Genomic DNA, 16,591 nt, shown 5'->3' with positions numbered 1-16,591 from the left:
TTTCACCCCCTTCCTCGCTTCTAAAAGTGAGGGGGGTGAGAAGCCTCCTTCAGCACACTATTCAAATAATTTAGAATCAACCTGGGCCCTGTCGAAACTGCCCAAGCCTCGTCACAGCACCCCTCTGATCGCGTGAAACTCCTCCTCCAGCCTGCTCTTCAAACAACTTCGAACCAGCCCGGGCCCTGCCAAAGCGGGTAGGGCTGACTCCAAGTCTTCTCACTCCTCTGCTCGCGGGGGAGGGGGGTGGCACGGCACTGGGAAAGGCAGGGAAGGGGGCCAGCCGTGGTGCCTTGTGCACAGGGGACAGATCGCAGCACTGCTTTGCGGCTCTGCAAAGGGCAAGTGGGGGGTGGCAGCGGAGGATGGAGAGCTGGCCTGGTTGCTAACTGGCCACAGCCTGGGAGTTGGAGACCCCTGCCCTAGAACACTGCCACACCTCAAACACACATACCAAGATTCAGCCCCCCTGTATAAATTGATGGTGTGGCCACATTTGGAGTACTGTATACAGTTCTGGTCACTGCACCTCAAAAAAGATATTATAGCATTGGAAAAAGTGCAGAAAAGGGCAACTAGAATGATTGAAGGGTTGAAACGCTTGGGGCTCTTTAGCTTGGAGAAATGCCAACTGAGGGGTGACATGATAGATGTTTACAAGATTATGCATGGGATAGAGAAGGTAGAGAAAGAAGTACTTTTCTCCCTTTCGCACAATACAAGAACTCGTGGGCATTCAATGAAATTGCTGAGTAGTCGGGTTAGAATGGATAAAAGGAAGTACTTCTTCACCCACAGGGTGATTAATACATGGAATTCACTGCCACAGGAGGTGGTGACGGCTGCCAGCATAGATAGCTTCAAGAGGGGACTGAATAAACATCTGCAGCAGAGGTCCATCAGTGGCTATTTGCCACAAGGCATTGATGGAACTCTCTGTCTGGGGCAGTGATGCTCTGTATTCCTGGTGCTTTGGGGGGGGGGCAACAGTGGGAGGGCTTCTAATGTCCTGGCCCCACTGGTGAACCTCCTGATGGCACCTGGTTTTTTGGCCACTGTGTGACACAGAGTGTCGGACTGGATGGGCCATTGGTCTGATTCAACATGGCTTATCTTATGTTCTTAGCCCGACATGGCCAGAGTGAAATGAAACCAGGGATGGTTCTGAAATGCATCCCAAGCCTCAACACTGCAGGACAATTTGGCCATGCCCCATAATGTTGTAGCCTGATGGAAGCAAGCCTCTCCCTTCCTGTGTTCCTCCAGTTGCCACCAGTGGGCAGTGAAGGAGAGGTAGCCATGGTGCCTGCTGCCCTGGAGGTCCACTGTCAGGTGGATGGTTCAGCTTCGTGCTTTGGAGAGCTCAGCCTTGACCAGCTCCACTGCAAAGTGATACTTGGAGGGTTACACTCACTGGCTCATGGTCCTCCTGGATTGGATGTTGTACCAGGCGGCCACATGTGGCATCAGCTAGTGAAAGGCTACATCCTCCACAAGGGAAAATAATTGACCATCCACGGCAATCATCTCACCGATGAGGTGAGTGATTGTTTCCTGAGCCCTTTCCATTTTTCCCTGTGAGCATGACCTCTTGGAGGGTGGCTTGCCTTGTAGTCCTGACCACAGCTCCTAGAGTCCCTCTTTGACTTGGTCTGCTCTTCCCGCCTCTCTCTACTTAGTGGGAGTGAGCCTCTTCCACCCTCCAATAGTGGCTGACACTCCTTCCTCTGGCAGTGACAAAATGGGGTGTGCCCTTTGCAGATGCCTCTGGGGAATGGTGCTGGCCAAGTGTTGCTGATCCTGGCCCCTCCAGACACAGGCATGGCACTCCACCATGCATAGGTCACTCCCCAGGGTGCAGAAGTACTTCCGTGTGGCAGAATGGAAACATGCCTCCACACCCATGGTTGCAGCAGGGGCCACAACCACAACCTTTTCCATCCTTCCCATGTCACCAAACACCTTAGCCCAGGTGGGTCAGTTGCCAGAGGCAGACAGGCATAGACTGAAGACCCCTCAGAGGAGAAGCAGGTCAGTTGGGGGGAGGTTTCAAACTAGGCATGGAGAGCTGGGCACTAAAATCACCCCAACTTGCTCCCTGAGACTGAAACAAGTCCTCCAAGGCAGGCTGGGTGCAGCGAAGCAGGCTGACACACACAGAAAATACACCAAGGAGAAACAGGTCAGTGGGTTTTTTTTTCAAATGGAGAGCTAGGAGTAAGGGGAAATCAGCCCAGTAACTCCGGAACAAGACACCCCCCCCCCAAGGCAGAGTGGGTGCAGGGAGTCAGGCTGATAAATACAGATCATACACATACACACACCCCAAGGAGAAGCAGGTCAGTAGGGGGGTTTCAAATTGAGAGCAGTAAAGTCAGTGGGCAGTAAAGACCACCCCAAAACAAATAAAAAGCAGGCCACTGTGTGTGTGTGTGGGGGGGGGTAGAGGACAAAATGGCAGAGAACTAAGTTGAAGCCCTCCACACAAAAAAGCAGCACAATCACCCCCCCCCCCCACAGAGCAATCCCTCAGTTTACTGCAACCCAAAGTGTGTGTGTGTTGGGGGGGGCAAATAAAATGAACAGGAAAGGGAAACCACCAAGGAAGCAGACAGCATGCAAGAAAATTCCGCTAAACAAAAATGCTTGCTATGTGAAAGAGAAATTCAATTCCAATTTCTCAATCTTTTGCAGCAAACAAACACCAAATTGCAACACAGAGGAACCCAGGGCAAAGCAAAGCCCCCTGGCCCCTGACTGAGTAACCTAGCTAAGCAATCTGCCCCCACGCCCAACAGCAGAGCTCCTTCACACTAAAATCACTATGCCAACAAAGGGAACGTGCCCTCGTCCTACACTTATATAGACCTGAGTCCCATTGTGATGAATGGGAACTCTGTTATTGGCAGGCAGCAGTGTGTGTCAAGCTTTGGAGATTTCTTCAGAGACCACACATGTCATCTCCTGAGCCCCAATCCAGCCAGAACTTGGCCTATTTAATAGTTCATGTCCATCCCTATTACTACTAGTATTTATAAGATACATGAGCTCCTCTGTGCATTATTTTTAACTATACTGGAGAAAGTAAATCAGAACTGGACATTTTGTGTTTTTTAAACTTCAACACTGATTCATAAATGTCAGGTTCTGAGTGTCATTAGGTTCTTTATCTGAACCATGCAGAAACACAGTTCCATTTTTGAACTTTTGCCATTCCATTTGATCATCTGTATATGTTGCTGCATTAAAGATGTACAAAGTGACCTATGAGGAGGTGGACAAGGTAAGAGATTTAAAAGATGTGCTCACACCTTTCCAAAATTCAAACCAGTTCTCAAAATGTTACCATCTAAAGAGATGGGAGTTTAATAAGGTAATCACCACATAACAAAAACACTACATACTGAATCACAAATGTCAAAATGGAATCAGCCCAATCACATTATTCAATAATTCTTGAAAAGCTGCTTGAAAAAGCAACATTCTCACTGGACTTATCAGCCTCTTAGCTCCTCTAGAAACTGGTTCAAAATAGATTAAAAGTAGATTTAAAAGATAGTAAGTCTTAAGTTTAAAAAATCCATCACCTGGGGAGGACAACACGGCTAATTTCGGACCCATGTTAGATGTCTGGCTTGGGCAACATGACTGAACATTACACAACAGAATAACTACAAGCAATCTGGAATGATAATTTCTTCCCTTGAATATGACCCTTTTGGGTCTAACTTCAGATGTAGATTTGGGATGGAGACTGCATTGGTCCCAAAACCAATTCAGTTGGTCTAAGGAAGCTCACCTCAAAACAGACTCCCTTTGAGCCTAATCCTTCTCTCCTTAATGAATTCAAAGATGGAAGAGTCTGAATTAGCTTAGCCCACATGTACTTTCTTGAGTTTAAGATGATTCCATGCAATAACTTTAGATGCAAAGAGGTACAACTGAAATGGCTGTGGTGCTCCACTCTCCTCACTCACCACTTTAACAAGAGCAAAAGGAAGAACACATACATCAAAGTATGTTATCTGTATTTTCTGCCACAGGTCAGCAAGACCTCCCTCACCCGACTCCTGTGTGACTGAAATAAGTTGTCTTGAGCTCAAGGAAAGATTGGGGCAGTTTGAGCTCTTCCACTGAATTAAAGATACTCCATACTTAGCCATCACTTGGACAGTAAAGAGACGCTCCAAAACAATAGTAGAGATTCAGAGGAAGGGTGCTATGAGGGCATGCTTTCTTTGAGGCTTACTCTTGCTGACTAATTCAGAAGGCCTAGGTTGATTTATTTGAGTAGGAAAAGGGCTAAGAACAACGCAAAGCAAATTTGTCTTGTGTACTCTACTAACTCATTTTGTTTAAAACAGTTTTAAACCACCTTTCCAAAAGTTCAAAGTGACATACAAAAAAGTATAAACAACACAAAGACCACCATCCACAAAGCAGGCTGACATATTTCCTAACCACCTAAATCAAATGTCAATTGAAAAAACATATGCTGCAAAGTCCTTTCTAAAGACACCCTTAGGGTAACATTTCACAATCTCAACTCACTAATCTAAAGGCACTGCTTCTGGCAGCTAGAATTAAGCTTTCCACCTTCATATAACATAGAGTCTCAACTGAAAAACACATGTGGCATGGGGATTGGTACAGGGAGAGGCAATCTCCAAACTATGTGGGTTCCAGGCCATGGAGGCTTAATTCCAACCAGTTGAACTGGGTTCAAAAGGACACTGGAAATGAGTGCACATGCTATAAAACAGGCTGAATAGGTTTACAACCACCTCAAATTCATCAAAAAGAGGACCAGTCTGCACAGCTCACTAGATGAAGCTTCCCAACAGTGTTACCTTCCCAATAGTATAAATTAAATAAATAAATACCTTCCTGTATTATCAGCCGAGAATTCTATAGTACTTTGTCATATTGCATAATACAAAAATTTAATCAGCATATTGCATCAGTAAAACACAGCTCATCTCTTATACCACACAGCAATGCAGTATGATTTTCATAATCATAAGCAGACATGCTTCAAATTAGCAGGTTCAGGAATAAACTATTAATTAAGCAGGAAAATGAACACAGCTCAATCTTTAAAACTTAACAAAAGGAAACTGTTAAAACTTAACAAAAGACATTAGGCATCAAACAAAAAATGAATTCTAAAATTACCTTACAATAAAGGTATGCCCATGTTAATATTTACATGAGCAACATGTCCACAATTGCAAACACAACCCAAACACAAAATCACTCCCAGTGGCTATTGCAAAGGCAAGTTAAAGGAACTTCAGTCTGCCTTAATGGAACAGAAGTGCAGTGGCACTACAGACACTAACAGAATTCATTCCAGCATAAGCGTTTGTAAGAGCTCACTTCATCAGATGCATGAAATGTACATCCATTTGAATGTTTTCTATGTTCTTTAGTACTAGTAGTGTAGTGGACAGAATAAAACATGAATGCTGTTTAAACAAACAAACAAAAAAAAGACTATAATGTTCTAACCTACCTATGTGTCTCTGTGCTGGCGCATGACCATATCGGCGTGCTCCAGAGGAAGAGGTGAAAACTTGGGTTTTGGTAGTATTTGATGTGGATACATCAACTGACTGTGGCTCAGAGCCACCAACTTTAGGATTAGATGGCACTTTGGAGACCACAGTACTGAGAGTTGAGAGGTCAAGCACTGTGGGTTGCAACCTGCCTGTGATATAAGCAGCGAGTCGATTGGCTGGATGTAATGCTCCCATCTGTCCCAAAAGCAGCTTGGCCTGAGGATAATTTTTGCCATTAACCTGCAAAGAGAGAAAAAATGCCAACAGTGGTTAACTCTGCCCGTTTAGACAATGGCGAAGATTCAAAGAACTGCTCAAGCTATGCAGAGGGCTTCTGTTAACTTAATGGAAATTCTGACTGCTTTCTTTAAACAGTTGGCCCTTCTCCCCTCCCAACTATATATGTTGAAACCTCTCGATCTGAATAGCAATTTTCCATGTAGCATAGAAGGCTACATTTAGGGGAAAAGTTTAATGCAGAAGTCTCCAACAGCTAGCTCACCAGCTACTGCAGAAGAACTCATGTATCCCTCAGAAAAGACTGCAAAAAAGTTCTGTTCTAGAATTTTTCATATTTTTTTTCTGTGCTGCTTTGGTGGTAGTCTCATTTCTGGTACTCTTCATAGTCCATGTTGCATCTCTAGGACAGAACAAAACTTAGTAATATGCTCAAGGTGGATGGGAATAGCCTGGGATATTTTTCATCTGAAAAGTAGATCTCATTAAAAAGGATAGTGACCTTCTTAAAGGCTTCTTGGGTTTGCAGAACTAGCACTTCCAAAAGAATCTAGCATAGTAAAAACTTTTAACATGGGGAATATTGCAGTTATTGTCTTTATTTTTAATTTTAGACTTTAAAGAATCCCAAAAACTGGAGGAAAAACAGAAGAGTGATTGAAGTTGCTATGTATTTTTCTTTCCACACTGACCCCACCATTTTTAAAGAGGAAGACATCTCTGAATGGTTTTAGGTAAACACTGCTGTTTATGGTTTTGCAAGTTTCTGATGTTTTCAATTACGGGTATTTTTTGCCCCAATTCCAAATTTGTTTCTCCTTTGCCCTGCATTTTTGAAGAAAGTTATTCTTGAGGCCTGAGTTTTTTCTTAGTAACTAATGCCATGACTGAGAGGGCTATCAGATTTCCCCTATGCTGAAGTAGAATAGCTGGGTTTTTTCCCTTGGGAGGGTTAAATTACAAGGAGCAATGACTTCAACCCGCATTAAAAAAAATATAATACCAACATGATGAATACAAACAAATTAATTTATTGCAAAAGGACCTTGGATGTTTCATCTGGAGCTTTAACAAGGGGGGCGATCAGCCCTCATCAAGATTCTTAGCAGCTGCACGGAATTTAGTTAAGCTAATACATAAGCATTATTTTCCAAACTTTGCTCAAACTATCAGTAAGGCTTAGTTCTCATGAATAGTAGATATAATGGCAAACCAGAGTACCTAGACCATACTATTTGAGATACTGCAGCTGAAGTTCAGGAACACAGAAAGAAGTTTAATCTCAACAGAAAAACCTACCTGTATCAGGCAAGAAGGATTCAAATTAGATTTGCATGTATAGGCAGCCAGTTTTCCTGCAGGAAAAAGCCCAGTATAAAAAGGCAAGCCCTTCTTCTTTTGTTCTCGTAATTTGGTCAAGGAGCCAGGGGATAAGACTGTTACTTTTTCTGTCCTTTTGCATGGTGACAATATATTATTAGGTGTCTCCAAAACAGGCATGTGAACTTTTTCCTCCTTGTTTTGGCAAGAAGGCATGGAGATTTTCACTCGGGAAGAATAGATGGGAGTGTTCTTCTCATCCCAGGTTTTGCTTTCAGATTCTAGATCAATAGCAAAGTTTCCTACTTTGAGGGACTTTGGTATCTTGTCCTTGATGTGCTGTGACAGAATATTCAAGATCTCATTGCGATCTTCCTCCCAGTTGCAATCAGAAATAATCTCGATTAGTTTAGTTGTCCCATTTGGTGTGGTGTGATGTACATAGGAAGTAGATGGATCTCCTGCACTACAGGAAAACCACCAACTTTTCTCTGGGAAAGAATGGAAATAGGTTTCTGCAGGATTGCAGTTTTAAATCACCCAGGCTGTTTTATTATCCATACCGCCTAGCTTGTACTACCAGCAGCAGAAACTAAGTATACTAAAGGCACAGAGTACAGCCATCTGAAAGACCATGTGTTACAATATCCATACATTTCCAGACAAAGAATCTTGTTCCTCAGTATCTATTTAGACCCCATGTATAAGAACTGGACTGCGACAGATTTTTTTTTCCAAGTCTCTAAACAGAAATCTGTATTTGCCAAAATCATCCCCCAGTGCAGGGTCCTCAACCCCTGGGCCGCTGACTGGCACCAGACCGTGGTCTGTTAGTAACCAGGCCACACAGCCTCCCCCCCACTCTGTTTTCACAATCTTAAGGCTAGGGAAGGGGCTGTGAAGTGCCTTCTGGGCTCTGCAAAGGTCAAACCCACCCCCCGGCTGATCAGCTGATTGGCGGGAAAACTGGGCAAAACTGCGGCAGCAGCAGTCCGCTGAAAAAGCCGCACTGCCCTTGCCTCCTTCCCACTTCCTCACTGTATGTGGGGGAAGGAAGTGGGAAGGAGGCAAGGGCAGTGTGGTTTCCTCATCGATCAACTGCGGGGAGGGGGGGGGTGGCCTTTACAGAGCCCGGAAGGTGCTTCACAGTCCCATCCCCAGCCTTAACATTGTGAAAAGGGGGGGGAGGAGGCACCGCAGGGGGAAGCAGGGCGGTGAGGCTTCGTGGTGCTGCAACGGGGGGAGGCCGAATTGAGTGCCCTCACCCTGCCAGCCCTGGGGCCACAGGTCAGCCAGCCCTGGGGCTGGTCCCTGGTGTCAAAAAGGTTGGGGAACACTGCAAAAAATGTATTAAACAAATTGCCAAAGAAAGGATGTTGATATTTTCTGAGTTTTCCCCATCGCCACCAACTGCAGTCCCTTTTGATTCTAAGAAAAAAATAACTCCTGGAGTTGTGGAACTCATATGAATAAAGAGTTGTCTGGGTCATGTCAGTGGGGAGGCCTTCAGTGAGAAGGAAGGGAATGAAGTTGCTCCATCTGAACACTTTTCATCAGTGGAGCTGTGCTTGCAGAAGAAGGGCAGTTTTCTCCTGCCCTTCTTGCTTAACTACAGCCCACCTCCTCACCCACCCTACATGGCTTTTTGTCCACAGGGGCTATGCAATTACATAAATAACCTTCCCAAACAAAATCCACCTTCCACTGGATAAAAATCCAACTTGGCTATGACAACCAAAATATATCATAAAAACTGAAAACCAAATGTACTCATCATGGCTTCAAACTGGGAACGGAAAGTTGCCATGAAAGCATTATATAAAAATAAAAGCACATCTACTTTCACATCCCACATAAGCATGAGGGTATACATTTCTTGTTTTCCCCTAAAGGTATCCTTTGACAGAAATGGGAAATACTACCTCAATGTCTATTCCATCACTTAAACTCCTCCATCATTTGAACTAAGTAGCTTCTTGCTACTTAAATTTATAGTTTTTATATCCAAAGTATTTTTTTGTCTATCCCCTAACAACAGTAAAAGAAATACTCTGATTCTCTGTGCAGATGCACATGTAATTCTCCAAAAATTCCTGTTAGTGCTAACTGTACTTAATTTTGGTACGATGTAACAGTTAGCTTTGGTTGGATTCAGCAAAGGGAATTTTCACTACACAGGAAGGGATGGAATGAATGACAGCACAATTCCACAGCCCACTCCCAGTGCCTGGAATTTTCAAGGGTCCTGTACTAACATCCCAATTTTAGAACCTGGGGATTCAAGATTTTAATCTTACCTCCAGACTCTTTACCATCTTCCATTTTAAGGGGCTGAAGCTCAGAATGCTCCTGGGAAAGAAAAAAAAGAGAAATAAATATATATTTAAAAGAGAACTTATCTTGAGATTTTAAAAATATATCTTCATGAATAATACATATCTAAAAGCAAACAGCTAAAACTCCAGCATTCAAATTGGGAAAAGTGAAAAATAAACTATGGCACAAAATTTCATATCAAAAGAACAGTTAAACAGTTAATTAAATGCTAGACAGTTCAGCAATTGTGCAGTGGCAATATTCTTCAGCTCAGGTTGTTCTTACTAGTGCTGCATATATTAATAGAGAATAAAATCTCACCTTTTCAATGAGTTTTTCAGAATTCTGAAGACACTTCTGTTGTTTTTTCTCCTGCATCTTGCGTTCATATATTCGAACACGGGCACAGGTCATCATACTTTCAAAATATAAGTACACAGGGTCCTTATCCTCCTCTCGAATCTACATGCCAAGATAAAGGAGCTCCAAATGAACTGACTGCCTATGGGAAAATCTCATTACTGTACCATTCTTCTTTCATTAATTGACCAAATTGTTGCTGTATTAATTACGTGCTGCCTTTCTGTTCCAATGGGGCTTTTAAGATGGCTGACAATACTTAAAAGCAAAACTAATAGCACTACATTAAAAAGCAGCAATGAAACCAGCAATAACTTAAAAAAAAATAAAAGCAACAAACTTCGGCAGTTGGTAAGATAAAAATTGTTCAGTTTTTGAAAGACAACAGCTTACGTCAGATGAACATCTCTTGAAAGAAGAGTGTAGAAGGAAAAGACCTATCTCTGATAGAAACCTCTGTTGAGGATGATCTCAACCTGCTCATGTGGGAGAAGGTGGTCCTTCTGATAGCCTGAGTTCTAGACCTTTCCAACCATCACTTTACATTGTGACTAGAAACAAACAGGAAAGATTTTTGAGAACCGGGGAAATTATAACAAGTCCTGTTGAGGACCTGGCCATTGCACTGTGGAAAAGCTGAAATTCTATCTTTTCCAAGTCAGCACATAAAACTCACTACAGTAATACACTTCATGAATGTACAGGGGTTTTTTGCCTCTAAATGGCCTGTGGACCATTCAGAAAAGCCTGACTGATTACAGTAATATAGTGTAGATATCGCTGAAAAGTAGGTAACTGTGGCAAGATATTTTCCAGGAAGGGTTGCAGAAATGCTGTATCTAATAGCACCCCAAACTGTGAACCTGATTTCTAGGGAGGATGTGCTTAGGGATGGGCATGAACTGACTTACAAACCAAATTTCATGACAAATCGGGTCGGTTAGTTGGATCACAAACTGCAGTTTGGGCAATCACATTGTTTGAAAACCATCCATCAGTAGCCATGGTTTGTGCGGTGGTGCATTTGGTTTCTTGGAGCTGTTTGTTGGCCAGACACACTGGTGTCGATGAATCAATTGCCAAGGCAACGTGGGACATGGGCATCTACAGCTCTGGAAATAGCAATCTTAGCCCTTCAAAGCTTGACAGGCAGCTCTGGCTGCCAACGAGAGCTTCCAGTCTGATCTATGGAAGCAGAAGGGATATAAACCTTTCAGGTCACACTCAGCTGCTTTCACTTTGCAATAGGCAGCTAAGCAGACAGAAGTAGAAGGCTGTTAAGAGACAGAAAGGGAAGAAATTGGAGGGACAGTGTTGGTTCCTCAGGGCTTTGAGCCACACCTGTCCCACAGCTACAACACACACACACACACACACTCATCCCTCAATAGATTTTTGTGCTCCTCTCCCAGCTGAGAAGGTATCTGGTGAGGTCAGGGCTCTGACCTAGTACCCGTCTCTCTGCTACAGCCAAACAGAGGGTCAAAGCCAGTGGGTTCCTTGGCTGAGGACCCACCCTCAGTGGGATTTTTGTGCACCTGTTCTGGCTGGGCAAAACTACTGGCAATTTTCATTATATTGTATCTGAAGAACTGTGCATGCACAGAAAAGTTTATACCTTGAATAAAACTTTGCTGGTCTTAAAGGTGCCACTGGACTCAAACTTTGTTTTAAAATTTCGTTGTTACTCTTACTGAATTTCTCTTTTGCTTCACCATGCCTTCAAATTAGGTTGAGAGTTGAAGAATAACAGCCTCCCAGTTCTAATTGAACACTGCAAACACTATACTACATTCACTTCTGCACTTTTCTGTTCCTATTAAGGATAGGCATGAACCAAATCATGAATCATGATTCCTGCTAAAAATGGCCAATTCATGGTTCATTCAAAACTGGTTTGTCTGATCCTGACGAACCCAAACCAGCCTTTTTCCCTGGCATGTCATTTGGTTTGTGTTTGCTTCATTTTTCCAGACAGCTTGGCATTGGCAGGATTCTCCAGCCCGAGCTTCTGGTGAGTTTCTAGTGAAACCGACTAGAAGCCGCAGCTCCGCTCTGGGGGCCCTTGCACTTCTGTTCAGTTTCAGAAGTGCAGCGGACTAGGGAGAGTGGAGCTGTGGCTTCTAGTCAGTTTCCAAGCTTTCTGGAAGTAAACCAACCAGAAGCTGCAGGGCAGCTTCCCTTTCTTTCCCCAGCTTGACATACTCCTAGGAGAGCAATTTACTGGGGACACCTGCTTTGGAGGGCTGTAGCTCAGCCCCCCAAAATCCAATTTGCATCAAACTTGGACAGCAGGCAGAGGAGAGTCCATTGAAGAGTTTGCCACAAGCCTGGAGTCTTCAGCCTGCTCAGAGGATGTTCTATGTCCTGAACGAAACCAATGAACCACAAATTGTTCAGGAAATTGAAAAAAAAAATGCAAAATAAAACAAACCACCAATTTGAGCAACCCAACAAACCATGGAACAAAACAAACCTAGTTCCTACCTTAAACCTTGCCTCTTCTTCCAAGAATTATCCAAACACTAGCTCCTTTAAGCACCCTAAAAACACTTTTCAATATCTTTGCTAGCAAGCACCAGTTTTTATTCAGTGTTGACCTGTTAAAGAGCACTCCTCATAAGCAACATGGTATTTCTATTATATCTGCTCCATGTCTTTCTCTGATGTCCTAAAATCTCCCATTTTTCTGTTCCTATTAAGGATAGGCATGAACTAAGGCCTTAAGACCTCTTCATTAAAAAATGCTTTCCAAAAGACATGCAGATACCATATCAATCTTAAAATTACAACAAAAATATCTACATGGAGTTTTCTTCTTGTCTCCACCAACTTGTATTTAGGGTGTTTTCCAGACAAGAGATACAAAACTGTTGAATTAACTTAAAAAAATAAACTGTTTACTTACCACTGGATTAGGTCGGGGTGTATACACCCTTGGCTTGACAACGCTAGGTGCAGGCTTAGCTTCACTAGGCACAGGCTTGTCAGATGGCAAGACATCTATGGTAGGAGGTACTGACAGTTTTGTGGGCTCAATAGCTGATGGTGTTGGGATGTAAACTGGTTCTGGATCCATCTCTCCATCGACTTTTACCCACAATGGAAAGTTCTTAACAGGTTTTTCTGGCTCTGAGTCACAGATTGCTAAAACACAGATACAGAAGTTTATTAGGGGTTATTTTTCCATGAATGATATCTGCTATAATATATATTACAAAAAGATTAACTATAAATAAATCCTGGACAGCTACTTGGAGAAGGTAATGGGTTTGATGTACTGAAGCTCAATCCAGACAAGACTGAGATGCTATTGGTCAATGCTTGAGGACCGAGGAGTCAACCTGTCTTGCAGGGAGTTCCAGCTCCCCTAAAGAAGCGGGATGATAGGTTAGGGATGCTACTGGATCCTGGCCTATGTCTGCAGGCTTACATCTCCCCCATGGCACATACCGCCTTCTATCAGCTTTGGCTGATATGCTAGTTACAGCTCTTCCTTGAAAAGTATAATCTAACCACAGTGATCCACACTGTGATTGCATTCAAGTTGTTGTTGGTGGAAAATTCCATCAAATTGCAATTGATTTATGGTGACCCCATAGAGTCTTCAAGGGAACAGATGTTCAGACCTGGTTTGCCATCACTTGTCTCTGCAGAGTGATCCTGGACTTCCTTGGTGGCCACCCATTCAAACACTAACCAGGGCTGACCCTGCTCAGCTTCCAAGATCAGGCACATCCAAGTTAGGTTACAGTAACGCACCCTGCATGGGGCTGCCTCCAAAAATAGTCTGGAAACTTTAGCTGACTGAAAATGCAGCAGTCAAGCTGCTATCAGGGATTCAGAGATCATATCACCACAATGCTGAAAGATCTGCAAAGACTGCATCTGTTTGCAGGCACAATTCAAGATGCTGGTTATTATTTATTTAAAATATTTCTATGCTAATTCTTTAGAGTCCTGCTCAAGGGAGCGTATAATTAAAAAGTGCACTATAAACCAAAAGCTATTTTTAAAGATAACATTTTAATGTTATCTTTAAAGCTCTAAACAGCTTGAGATCAGGGTATTTGAAGGATGGTCCTCTCCCATACTGTCATGTCTGCCAGCTAAGATCTTCCTCACAAGCCTGCTCTGTGTGCCCCTACCTTCAGAAGCAAGATGGGTAACAACCAGAGACAGGGCTTCGTCAGAGATGGCGCTCCTGCATGCAGAATGCCCTTCTACTCAAGGCTTGTCTAGCATCTACACTACCTTCTTTTAGGCACCAGGTCAAACTTTTCTGTTTACTCAGTGTTTTCATGAAGGGTTTTGTGTTTTTTTGAAAGACACTGTTTTGCAGTCAGTTTTTAACCTAAGGAATATTTAAGAATCCTTTTAAGCTGCTCCATGTTTGGAGTGGTTTTATGCTCCAGCCTTTACTTCTAGCCAATTTATACTGTTGGACTTTTCTGACAGAGACCATTTTCCTTGCACTACCTCATCCAGGCAGCATGCTCTCCATCCCTTCTATAGGCATCTGTGGTCACCAGAACTTGTGTAGGAAGCTGACGTCTCTCCTCAAGTTCTCCTGCATGATCCACCATGTCAGAGACTTCTTTAGAGACAAAGTCACCAGGATCTTTTTGTGTTTTCTTCTGCAAATGTCCTTCTGGAAGGGTAGTAGTGTCCACTGTAACCGTCTTGCATGGAGATGTGCCCAGTGAACAAGATCTATGGCTAATATCAGTAGACCTTTCTTCAATAAGCGAGGCTAGTACATGTGGAAGAAGCAGGAATGGGCGGTTTTGTCTTTTTTCCATGCAGTCTTCCAGCCTCAATGGTTATTAGTCAAAGCAGGTCTCAGGACTCTGAGAATCAACTCTCCCAGGGTTAGAAGGTAACCTTGGCCAGGGGCGGGGGGGGGGGGGGGGGGAGACGGGACAGATATGTACCATGAAATCCCACTACAGAAAGGAAGTGACTTTGAAATTCCTGACCACTACTTACTATATTCTATCTTCTTTTTTCTTTTCTTATCTTTCAGTTTCCCTTGCTCCTCTTCTTTTTCTGTCTCCTCCTGCCTTTGCTCTTCTTTCCCATGATACAACCAATGCCTTCTGGGCAGAGACTTCTCCAGGACCTTCTTGTGCTTGGAACCTCCTTTCACTAGGACCACTCTTCTCTTTAAACATGTGCAGCCAAACATGCAATCTGGCTTTCGGCAGTGTGCAGGTTGGCGTTTCTCAAGGGCTAGACTAGAACAGATACACCCAAGTCGGCAAAAATCATTGTTGCATGGTGGTGCTCGCTTTTTGATAATTTTGTGGAGAGGTTTGTTTTTGAGTGATGCCTGAAAGAATACAGATATTATTTGCAAACATTCAGAAAAATAACTACACACACATCAAGTGAAAAGAAACAACCATAACATAGGGTCCTGAAATAAAATATTTAGTTTTCTTTCAGTGATTAGATCAGAAATTAATTCTTTGAGGGATTCTGAAACGTTAATTATGTGTATGTGTACAGTAAATATACCAACAAACTTATCAGCTGAAAAATAAACTCTATACCATGTTTAGGAACCAATATATCAAAGACTTGAAATTTTTTTTTGAAGGGCAGGATTCCAACTGCCATGCAACTATTTTCACATGCCCATGCAAGTTTTGGACTCCTTCCTTCCCAAAATATAAGGCAATCCTCAAAGAATTAATGGGAGTCTGTGATAACAGCATAGGCTGAGAGGGAGAACTCCTTATTCAAATAAACTAAATTCAAATCCCATTGAATAGCTGCAAGATTGCGTGTACACTTCTAGGATAGCTTTTGGAATTCTAGACAAAATGGTCATCTTTTTATTTTAATCTGACACAATACCAATAATAGTGAAGAAAATATGCACTGCACATAGTATATAGTTCATTTTTGAAGACTATGTAATTCCTCTCTATATAGGCTATGATTCTCTTTTAGTCACATGTAAACAAAAATACAGGAACAGCTGCACAAAAATATGGCTGTGCATTCTAAAGTAATATAATGCAGACAAACTATTAGATACACTTTTAAGAGTGTATTCCCATTTATACCTATGATTCATGATCCAGCAAATTATATGCACAAATATTCTGTTGCTGGGTTGGGATTGTAGCAGTTTGAAGAACAGAAAACCAACATTGCTGGGTCAGACCAATAGTCCATCTACTCCAGCACTGTGTTTCCTACAGTGGTCAACCAGATGCCCTGTGAGGTGTGCAATCCAGTGCAAAGGCCAAAATGTTCACCAGTTGTTGCCAGCTGTAACTTGTACACTACCTTTGGAAAACTGTGACAAGTTTCCAGTTAGCCATCATGCCTAATAGCCACTGACGGACCTATCCTCCATGAATGCCTTCTGTGAAATCATCTCAACTAGAAGCATCGCAACATCTTGTAATAATAAATTCTACAAGTAAATGTGTTATGCATTTTGTTTGTAAGTTCCTAGTGTACAGCCCATCAGCTTAAGAGAAGAACATTCTAACCACTTTATTTATTTATTTATTTATTTATTTATATTTCGATTTATATCCCGCCCTTCCCACCGAGGTGGCTCAGGGCGGCTTACAACATATAAAACTTACATAGGTTTGGCTTAAAACAGTTAAATAACAACCGTTAAAACAATAATTTAGTAAAACGTAAAACATAAAAAGCAGCGGTCTATCAAAATGCATTCTAGCTCCATCCAAAAATTCTCAGTGTCAGTTAGTTGTTGTAGGCCAGCCGGAAGAGGACTGTCTTGCAGGCCCTGCGGAACTGCCCTAGGTCCC

At 42.7% G+C, this 16,591-nt stretch overlaps 1 protein-coding gene across 1 annotated transcript in view; it reads right to left on the bottom strand.

The window, feature by feature from the left end:
* Positions 1-16,591, bottom strand: part of LOC132590003 (MAX gene-associated protein-like) — a 94,937-nt gene that overhangs the window by 51,305 nt on the left and 27,041 nt on the right. Inside the window, exons 10-15 of the mRNA XM_060262821.1 lie at positions 14,784-15,126; positions 12,703-12,941; positions 9,756-9,896; positions 9,416-9,467; positions 7,098-7,609; positions 5,516-5,801 (exon numbers count right to left, since the gene is read on the bottom strand). Of these exons, the coding sequence (XP_060118804.1) occupies positions 5,516-5,801; positions 7,098-7,609; positions 9,416-9,467; positions 9,756-9,896; positions 12,703-12,941; positions 14,784-15,126 (1,573 nt within the window). The remainder of the gene's footprint in view (positions 1-5,515; positions 5,802-7,097; positions 7,610-9,415; positions 9,468-9,755; positions 9,897-12,702; positions 12,942-14,783; positions 15,127-16,591) is intronic.

The sequence above is a fragment of the Heteronotia binoei genome, chromosome 21 (genome assembly GCF_032191835.1).
Source record: "Heteronotia binoei isolate CCM8104 ecotype False Entrance Well chromosome 21, APGP_CSIRO_Hbin_v1, whole genome shotgun sequence".
Taxonomy (NCBI): domain Eukaryota; kingdom Metazoa; phylum Chordata; class Lepidosauria; order Squamata; family Gekkonidae; genus Heteronotia; species Heteronotia binoei.
This window is presented reverse-complemented; position numbering and strand designations above follow the sequence as displayed.